At 33.4% G+C, this 10,769-nt stretch overlaps 3 protein-coding genes across 17 annotated transcripts in view; 1 reads left to right on the plus strand and 2 right to left on the minus strand.

Annotated features, from left to right (window-relative positions):
- LOC125844332 (beta-D-glucosyl crocetin beta-1,6-glucosyltransferase-like) overlaps positions 1–7,950 on the plus strand; it is a 219,857-nt gene extending 211,907 nt beyond the window's left edge. Inside the window, exon 3 of one of the 2 annotated variants that reach the window (XM_049523645.1) lies at positions 7,648–7,950. In XM_049523645.1, the coding sequence (XP_049379602.1) occupies positions 7,648–7,787 (140 nt within the window). In that variant the 3' untranslated portion in view covers positions 7,788–7,950. Of the gene's footprint in view, positions 1–7,558 lie in introns of both variants that reach the window. The other variant, XM_049523644.1, reaches the window with a different exon arrangement.
- The window catches only part of LOC125844329 (rust resistance kinase Lr10-like), a 368,189-nt gene extending 357,657 nt beyond the window's left edge, over positions 1–10,532 (minus strand). For all 14 annotated transcript variants that reach the window (XM_049523633.1, XM_049523631.1, XM_049523637.1 and 11 more), the window contains exon 1: positions 10,328–10,532. In XM_049523633.1, the coding sequence (XP_049379590.1) occupies positions 10,328–10,526 (199 nt within the window). In that variant the 5' untranslated portion in view covers positions 10,527–10,532. The remainder of the gene's footprint in view (positions 1–10,327) is intronic.
- Positions 7,984–9,287, minus strand: LOC125844363 (rust resistance kinase Lr10-like). Its single transcript, XM_049523668.1, has one exon. It carries the CDS (start codon positions 9,158–9,160, stop codon positions 8,108–8,110), a length of 1,053 nt encoding a protein of 350 aa, XP_049379625.1. The 5' UTR covers positions 9,161–9,287; the 3' UTR covers positions 7,984–8,107.
- Positions 10,533–10,769: the final 237 nt, after the last annotated feature.

Here is a 10,769-nt window from a genome sequence, read left to right on the forward strand (position 1 = left end):
GGGGGGATGCAAGATCTTATAAGAAAGGACTAAGAACAACAAATTAGTGCAATAATCAAAACACATTAAACAACATAAATAGATAGATATCCCAATCAAGAACTACAATAATGCAACTAGTACAACGACAAATCACCAACAAGCCAAAAATCTCGAAAAGCAAGACAACACTTCATTACCTACTAAACTTCTACCCTAGTACGCATCCTCCACACTTTTCTATCTTAGGTCATGTCTTCAGTAATCTGAAGTTGAGTTATGTCTTGTCTAATCACCTCTCTTCAATACTACTTCGGCTGGTCCTTAATTAACATTAATAATTTTCAAGTTAATTATGAGCACAATTGGTTGCTCACACCTTGAAAATTATTTAATGCAAATTAAGGATCAGTCGAAAAAGTATTGGAAGGTCTTCTTTATAAGGGGCAATCTAGGACAGTGCGAGGTTCCTATAAATATTTTGATCGTAAAAAGAAAAATATATTATAACATGTTAAATTGCATAGATAATAAATAAATCTTTTTAGTTCAACCATCTGGTACCCAAATCTCGTCAATTCAACTTCGCATCTGGTAGACCTACTAAGGAGATACACCCTACATATCATTAAAACAATGATAAATTATCCTTACAAATGCTACTTGCAATACTTCTGCAAATTCTCAAAAGTGGCATATCTTCACTTTGTACCTCAATTGGATATTCGTCGAAAAAAAGGAACAACAGTGTTGTCACCAAAGACAGATTATGTTGATTATTTGGTGTTCAAATTGGGAAATAAGTCCTGTGAACTTGAATATTCTAATTCAATTATTAGGTTTGTTAATTATGACAGTGATACTGAGACTGAAAAACAAGCCAACACTGTGAAACTTGTGACATCAACAAAACTGCGTGGAGATGGATGGATGGAAGTAGAATTGGGATATTCAATAGCAAGGAAGGTAGTGATGGTCTTGTCGAAGCAATATTGCTTGAGATGAAACGTCATGGTGACAAAAGTGGCCTCATTGTTGAAGGAATAAAGCTCCGTCCCAAAATAATCAAATGCATGTCATCAGAGACGGATCTGGAATTTTAAGGTGTACGGGTTCTGACTATATCTCTTTTCTATTTTATGGGGTTTGAGATACGTTATTTATAACTATTAACTGAATTTCTTAAAAATGTGGATTTTAAGCCAAGTTGTTGGGTTCTGCCAAATCCAAAACTCTATTTTGGCTTGAAGTGTGCTTTAGTTGGTAATGACATTATGGTAATTAGAAAAAATCTTGACTCTACTAGTTATTTATGTTGCTCTTATTTCCAAAGTTAGTATTACGAGGTGATCACATCCCAATAACATATGTATTATGAGGATTCGTACTGTGACCCCTCCTTTATTCGAGCTTGAATCTGGCAAACCAAGATAAGAGGGGTTCTAAAAAAAGTACGAACTGAATAGACTTATAATGTTTAGTGCGCACAAATCTTATACTTGCGAGATAAACTCATTATGAAAAAAAATATTTATATGTAAATATCGGTGTTTATATATATATATAACTAAGCTATTTTTTGTGGCAGAATGCTTTAAGCTTCCAACTAGAACATCTAAATAATAAAACTAATAATATACTTCAATCTATCAAGACATCTTTTCAGGGAAACAATGAATCAACATTAAATAGATACATCTAAACTAAACAAGCTAATATATGATGCAAGCTTCGGAAATAAAATCAACAGAAATCACTAAGAAAGTCTTAGAGCCTTTTTTTTCTGATGTCCGAAACCATTTGAACCCACTTCAACTACATTATCGCAACTTCCAGGGGTATGGTGGAGCCATAATAGAGTTATCAGTTCGGCAAACAGATAAAAATAAACTATGAAAATTAATAATATATTAGTGCTAACTTTGGAAATAGAAGCAACATAAACACTATTGAAGTCTAGAGTTTTTTTTCTTAATAACCATAATAAGGTCCGAGACAACTTGAACATACTTCAACTACGTTGTCACGGGGGGCAAAGCCATAATAGAGTTACGAGTGTCAGTTGAACCCTGTAAAATTACTTGGGTCTAACTGACATCTCAAAAACTAGCACATGAGGGAAGAACTGCTCAAGTCTATGCAAGCAAAACTGTTGGTCCGTTCCCCAACCAATGTGGAATTGTAACCACGCTAACAAACCCAACAAATACATATAATGCTAAATTTGGAATTAAATGAAACATTAGTCACTAATTATAGTGAGCCTTGGGTACCGGCCAATTCAATTAATAATAATAATTTTTAAAAGATTGAGCTATATATAGTACTATTTATGCAATTTAACTTACTATAGCACATTTTTCTTTTTACATCAAAACCTTAACGGAACCTGCAGTCTGCACACCATCTGAGTATGCACCGTATAAAGACCACTATTGGTAGGAAGAGTGTAAAGCTTCCTATTAAAGGTGACTCCTTTCAAGGAGGTGAACCTCTTTTTCTTAACTGCAAGGAATCTTTACTCTCTTTGTTGTATGCTAATTGACCTTCATTGATTAAGAAAAAAATTATTAACGGTTTAGTATGCTNACAACTTGAACATACTTCAACTACGTTGTCACGGGGGGCAAAGCCATAATAGAGTTACGAGTGTCAGTTGAACCCTGTAAAATTACTTGGGTCTAACTGACATCTCAAAAACTAGCACATGAGGGAAGAACTGCTCAAGTCTATGCAAGCAAAACTGTTGGTCCGTTCCCCAACCAATGTGGAATTGTAACCACGCTAACAAACCCAACAAATACATATACTAAACAAGTTAATGTAATGCTAAATTTGGAATTAAATGAAACATTAGTCACTAATTAAAGTGAACCTTGGGTACCGGCCAATTCAACTAATAATAATAATTTTTAAAAGATTGAGTTATATATAGTACTATTTATGCAATTTAACTTACTATAGCACATTTTTCTTTTTACGTCAAAACCTTAANTATCATATGATCAGTTATTGTAGATACAGGGTTGTTTGTAGGTATGGTATTTCATGAATTCTATGAATTGGTTGCTACAGCTGAGATAAATTTGAGTGTGATTTGAAGTTTCATTTTGAGATAATATGGCATTAACCGGTCCCTCTTCTCGATTATGTTTTTCTAGTGTTGGCCTATCCTATCACTTTGTTTCTTATGCTAGTCTTGCACGGCTAGTTTTATAGACATCTAATTTGTGAAGCTTAACTCTGTGATATTGCATATGTCACGTATTATCCAGTTAAACGTAGTGGCACAATATACCTCTAGATCCGTTTATACCAATTTTGTAATCATCTAGAGTATTTTATCAAGAGGAACAAATCGATTTGTCCATACTAATATGTGAGACTGATAACTTTACTTTTTTTAAGGCAATTGTTTGTTATGCTAAAAAGTTTTAGAGAGCATGAGAAGAACTCTAAGTGGACAGAAATTCGAGGATTTGAATCCATAACCAGCCAAGGTGTCAAAGCTTTTAACTGAAATGAATTAGGAAATTTATAATTTGAAACAAGAGCCTGATGTTGGATCAAGACAGAGATCTATTCCAGTTGATGATGAAGTGTTAGCAGAAACAGATAATTGGCACATACTGCAGATGCTCGTGATCCCGAAAGATGCCACAATTTATCTAGTGTAAATATTTGTTGATCAATTTCTTTGTTTTTACATTGTTGAATGCATTCTTTTCTTTTTTATAATTCATTTTTTTTTTACCATGGGAAGACAAAGAAGTGGATGTGTTGAGTTTGAATATTGTTAAGTGAATGGCATTGTTTGAGTTTGGTAAGTTTGTTTATTATTATCTTTGAACTTATTTCTCTTGTGAATTTCATTTTTGTTGTTTTAAAAGTGTTTGACTAGATATGTGGATCAAGGCAAATTTTATTTGCCATGGAAAATGCCACTAAAACAAGTTTCCTTTACTGGCAATTGTTGTATATTTACCGGCAATTACAAAAACCATAAAATATGCTTGATATTACATTTTCTAAGGTAGTTTTAATGGCAATGGTAATTGCCTTTGAATAAATGCCGCAAAAAGTAATTACTTTTAGTGGCAATAATATGGTCTTTACCGACACTTCATATAAATGCCGCTAAAGGCTTTTGTGACATTCGATGCAATGGCATTTGATTAAATGTCGCTAAATGTTTTTGCAGCAATAAGTATTGCCGCTAAAAGGAAAATTTATTGCCGCTAAAGGCCTCTTTTGGTGTAGTGAACCTAAACATCTTAACTTTGCATTTCTGATAAAGGGCAACATCATTAATTAAGTCTCAATATGTGAGTCTTCAATCAAGAATTTTTAGCTTTTAAATATTAAGCCACTTTTAATTGACTACTAAGTTCCTCTTCCTAATAATTATATTTACTTTCTTATAGAAAGAGCAAGAAAAACACAAATAAAAGTTGAAAAAGTATTGTATTATAAATAGGGCATATCATAGTATTGTTGAGACATTCAGATTCATGGATTTCAGAAATTGAATACGAAAATGCAGCGTAAAACGATTTAATTTTCAATTTTTTTAATTAAAGGTAAAATCATAAGATTCGAAATACTAATATATAAGATAATATATTTTCAATATTTTTTTTATTATCTACTAAACTAGACCAAAAAAATAATAATTTACATACTCGAAGTTTTTATTTCTAGAAAGATCCCTAATCCCCATGTTGAGGAGTGAACCTGGCCAAATGATCTCATGGATCACGTTTTAATCTTCTGAAAATAAAAGTCATTCCCCAGAGATAAGGTTGACACAACCTTGTCTTTTTCTTAATAATAAAGTATTTTATGACTAATTTAATATGTGTGCGTAATCAATGACGACACGTTAATACTAAATAGATTCGTTATATATATGAGGAAATTTTAGGAATAATAAACATAAAAATCATATTAACGCTTTATAGCTACAATTTTGATATTTGCGCTTATATTTGCTATGGAGCATTCTGATTTGTATAGATCGCAGATATCTGATTTGTATAAAATCGTGGCAAGTTGTATAAATTGGATGTCTATGTCTAAGAAAATTTTGTTTTTATATGAATATGCTCCGTGTGTTAGGTTAGAGTGGCGAGCGAGATTAGGAGAGATGCGAGCGAGAGAGGTGAATTATATATGTATATCGGTTAGATAATTATATATATGTAACTACTATGTATATGTATCAATGATTGTGTTTGTATATCTGCATAAAATTTGAATTTGTATAGAATAAAATCGAGTTAATATACAATTGAATCGAGTTAAAACATTTATATTTGTATATCAAATCTCTCTCTCTCGGTTTATACAACACAAATTGTACATTGTATTTGTATAATTTATGTTTGTATAAAGCGAGAGAGAGAGAAAGACAAAAGAGAACTGAGCATAGGAAGGAGAGATTTGTATTTGAATATACAGTCTCTCTTGCTTTATATAGTTGTGTTTGTATAAAAATGAGAGAGGCAAGGGAGAAAATTGAGAGTGGCGAGCGAGATTCAGGGGAGAGAGGTGAGAATGACAAAGTGTTTACTACGAATTAGAATTAAATAAAACTGTAGCTATATCATTTATTTTGAATTAATAATTTGCTATAATACACAATTTTCCCTATAAATAAAGCCATGAAATAATATACAACACGTACTCAACTAGCTCACAACCAAGTTGAGCACCCAATAATCTATTTACAATGTACTCTTTACGTACTTTATTCGTATCATGTGATATAATTTGTATTGACACAAAAAAAATTTAAAAAAAACTAAAAATATACATACGAGATTTTTTTTACAAATTTACCTAAAAATAGTTCTTTTTAGAGATAATGATAAAAAACACACTTGAACTATCACTTTTTTTTCGCAAGTTTTACATCCCTAATATCAACTATTTTCTTTTTCCTAAATATAAACTATCATTATCCATGTACTAAAAAGATACACTTTTGCTATTCAAAAGATAGTGATTAATCCAAATAGTAAAAATGAATAACTAATAGTACTTAAGATGTGTTTTAATACATTGATGATGATAGTTAAGATAAAAAAAAAATGAAACATTTGATAACTAAGGTATGATATTGACTTAAAAAACCTCTAATTCAAATATTTTTCGACCATTAACTATTCTTTTAATCTACTTAATTATAGTCTTATAGATACCCTCTCTACGCACTCGTAAAAGTTTTTATATTACCTATAAAGTCACCTTCTTTAAATGTGCCTAAATTTTCTACTTTAATATTCTAAAACAAACAATCACACAAGTCATCACTTTGCATTAAATTTGGCTAGAAGTCTACATCCAATTATTCTATAAATAAAAGATGGCTACCAATTACTTCTGGTAACTATTCTTTAGTCATATTTTAGATTTAAACTTTATTGGTACATGTAGTTAACTTTTTATCACATTTTCGTTTAATAAATAAAGGTAGCCAATGTCACCAACACAAAGAGCTTCTCTTTCATCCTTCTTTCCCTCTATAGAAAAACAAGAATTAAGAATACAATGGCTACTTTAAAGGTATTGATGTTCCCATTTTTGGCTTATGGACACATATCTCCATTTCTAAATGTAGCTAAGAAACTAGCTGACAGAGGATTCTTGATTTACTTCTGTTCTACGCAGATAAATCTCAAATCCACCATCAAGAAAATCCCTGAAAAGTATGCTGATTCGATTCAGCTTATCGAACTTCACTTACCAGAATTACCCAAACTTCCTCCTCATTACCATACTACCAATGGTCTCCCACCCAATCTCAATCACATCCTTCAAAAAGCCCTGAAAATGTCAAAACCAAACTTTTCAAAAATCTTGGAAAATCTGAAACCTGATTTGGTGATTTATGACGTATTGCAGCAATGGGCTGAACGTGTCGCGAATGAACAGAACATTCCAGCAGTTAAGCTTATAACTTTGGGTGCATCTGTGTTTTCGTATTTTTTCAACATACTGAGGAAACCAGAGGTTGAATTCCCTTTCCCTGCTATTTATCTCAGGAAAATTGAGCAAGTAAGATTGAGCGAAATCTAATAAAGAGAAAGAACCTGATGATGGAGATCTTCTAGCTGATGGAAATATGCAAATCATGTTGATGAGTACTTCTAGAACTATAGAAGCCAAATATATTGATTATTGCCTTGAATTGAGCAATTGGAAAGTTGTTCCAGTTGGTCCACCAATCCAAGATCCAATCACTAATGACACGGACGATAAGGAGCTCATGGATTGGCTAGGAACAAAAGATGAGAATTCAACTGTATTTGTCTCCTTTGGGAGTGAGTATTTCTTGTCAAACGAAGATATGGAAGAAGTAGCTTTCGGGTTGGACTTAAGTAATGTTAATTTCATATGGGTTGCAAGATTTCCGAAAGGTGAAGAGAAAAATCTTGAAGATGCATTACCAAAAGGTTTTCTTGAAAGAATTGGAGAAAAGGGAAGAGTTTTGGACAAATTTGCACCACAACCAAGAATTCTAAATCATCCAAGTACCGGAGGATTTATAAGTCATTGTGGTTGGAATGAATGCTAGGTTGATCGTTGAATTGGGAGTTGCGGTGGAGATTGTTAGAGATGATGATGGCAAAATTCACAGAGAAGAAATTGCGGAAACTCTTAAAGGTGTCATAACAGGGGAAACAGGGGAAAATTTGAGGGCTAAAGTGAGAGATATAAGCAAGAATTTAAAATCTATAAGAGATGAAGAGATGGATGCTGCTGCTCAAGAGCTAATTCAACTTCGTAGGAATAGTAATAAGTGAATCTTATGATTCAATTAACAAAATAATATTGTATGTAAGGTGTTTTTGTTTGTCTTCAAAATATATTGAGGTTGAAATAATGAGAAAAACATAGAATACCATGTATGATTCAAATTTCCATGTAAGATGCTACGTATGATGCATATGTTTATTTGTTCAACTTTATATATATGTTTAAGTTTCTACACAGAGGCCAAATTAAAGGGCATTTTTATGTATGTTTATAATATAACTAGTACAACAATAACAACATGATTCTTTGTCCCAAACATTGTTGGGTTGGCTATGCTTATTTCATATAAACATTACATCGACTATAATCAATCAACATAAATGTCTACCTCAACGGGATTATCCAACAAAGCTATTGAATCAGACGAAAATGTCGTAGAACTTCCCATGATCTGATGGACAATCGGTTGAGATTGAAGAGGCTGAGGAGGTACTTCTAGCACTTCAACTTCGCCTTCAAGCATTTCTACTACTTTACTCATTGAAGGGCGTTGTATCGGATTTGTTTGTATACACCATAATGCAACCAAACTCAGCTTCCTAGCAATCTTCTTTTCATCATCATTCGCTTCTTCATCCACCACAATCTCTTTCCCTTTGTTGAACTTATCGTAAATATTATAAGGAAAGTATTGGCTGGAATTCTCTTCATTTGCAACTTCATTTCTCTTCAAGTCCAACATTTCCACTAGCAACATTCCGAAGCTGTAAACATCAGCTTTGTACGAGATTGCTCCAATGCTTCTGCTGATCAACTCTGGAGCAACATATCCAATCGTTCCACGAGCAGCTGTGAGAGTCACAATGCTCTTATCTGTTGGATATAATTTCGCAAGCCCAAAGTCAGAAATCTTTGGAATGAAATTCTCATCCAAAAGAATGTTGTGTGGTTTGATGTCAAAATGCAAAATTCGTACATCACAGCCTCGATGCAAATACCCAATTCCTCGAGCCACTCCAAGAATAATGTCATACTTCCTCTGCCAACTTAACAGAGGACTTCCTTCTTGACTCGTGCTGATGTACTTATCAAGTGATCCATTGGGCATGAAGTCGTATACAAGAGCACGCTTTGTTCCCTCAACGCAATACCCCACGAGTCCAACCACGTTGACATGATGAATCCTTCCAATGGTAGCTACTTCATTCATGAAATCTTGCCCATCAGCTTTAGGCTTGCTCAACATCTTCACTGCTGCATCTCTTCCACTTTGAAGCTTTCCTTTGTACACAGTTCCGTAACCTCCCTTGCCTAATTTCTCTTTGAATCCTCTGGTCATTCTCTTTATGTTGGAGTAATTATATCTGATTGGCATGAAATTGTTTTGTGTTTGCAAAAAGCCTTCAATCGTATCGTACATTGACAAATGCCTCCTTTTGAATTTGTACACGAGAAATGCAATTACCAACGGAAGGCCGATCACAAATTTTGCTCCCAAATACACTGCACGTTTGAGAAATCATAGAAGGTAACTTCCCCTTAGGCCAACAAAACATAGAAATGATAAGGAGATAGAAGGCTATGTTTTTAGAAATATTGCTATTAACAGCTTTCTATACTTAACAATATAAGGTACACAATCTTTACTTATATCATCATGACGTATAAAGGATTCAAAGAAATTAGTTTTCACAAATGCAGATTTCTATTAACATCTTTACTAATAATTTTGTATTTCGAATTATTCTATTTTCGAATTTTGTGTCGTGCTCACTTTTATGCCAGTGAGGCCATTTAAACACATGATCAATGGAATGATAAGTTTTGTGCAGCCAAATAACATACAGCTTAATGAAGGGATGTATAAGTAATAAGAGCTTACTCGTGAAAAGCTGAAGTAGCCCCAGACTGCTGCTCCCTGGTTTGATTAAAGTGCAAAATATTTAGAATAAGAGATCAATGGAGAATTAAAAGCATATGTAGAGAAAAGTTTGAGTACTCACCAAGAATCAATAAAGCAACACCTACAAAGACATGAAGAAATCAAATTGTAGTGAGTGAATCCATTGTTTTCCTAATAAAGGAGAAAATCATATATAGTTGACGTCGTTACTTATCCTTTTTCCGAAACCCCAATACGGATAAGGGAGCTCAAAGCCATAAAGGATTGCTTGATGAAAATCAGAAAGGGAAATGTTGTTCTCTGCATCTTTAATATTAGGCCATGAGGTCAAGCCTATAAACTCCGCTCTGCATCCATCACTCACTTTAGAGACGTTCATTTTTCCAATCTTTAAATAAGTGTATCTGCTTATTTTGCAGCCACTAATTTCCACAAATGTCGAAGAATTATTAACAGCAAACGGACAGTTGAACATGAAGATGGGCTCAGCTATTCTAAGCTGTGATGCATAATAGTATGACCTGAAGAAATCACTGTATTCGTGAAAGGTAAACTTAGAAGGTATGAGAGAACATAGATCATCTGTTTGTAAAGTCGGATCTACCAAGTGAAATGTCTTATTAGCATAGTCGATGCCTTGAACATGCAACTTATTGGAGAATAACCATATAACTGTTTGGTTACCTTCACAAGCTAATTCAAATCCTGGAAAACGACAATGTTTTGGATCGGTGTTTAAATGAAAAGGGTAGCTTATGTTACGGATATCGCCACAAGCAGAAGGAGGACAGTAGTGTTTGCTCTTCCGAGCATGGCATGTTTGCAGAAAGATGATTTGAAGGATTAATGTAAAGTATTTAAGCTGAGAGTTTCCTTTAGACATTTGTGAATTACTTAGGTTCATCTGAGACTTCACAATAATTGTTGTTATCATATATAGGAGTAAATATGCAATTAAACAATCTAGCAAGTTGAAGCTTTGTGGACTTTTCATTACCAATATTACTCCTTTGGGTCCCAAGCCAATGGAAGACTTGTGTTTGGTCCTTGATGGGGAAGTTGCAATTTGATGAAGGGCCCTCAAGAGGAAGACTTTGACGGTTTACCAATTTATTAGTGAGGGAGA

This window comes from Solanum stenotomum, chromosome 11 (genome assembly GCF_019186545.1).
Source record: "Solanum stenotomum isolate F172 chromosome 11, ASM1918654v1, whole genome shotgun sequence".
NCBI lineage: Eukaryota > Viridiplantae > Streptophyta > Magnoliopsida > Solanales > Solanaceae > Solanum > Solanum stenotomum.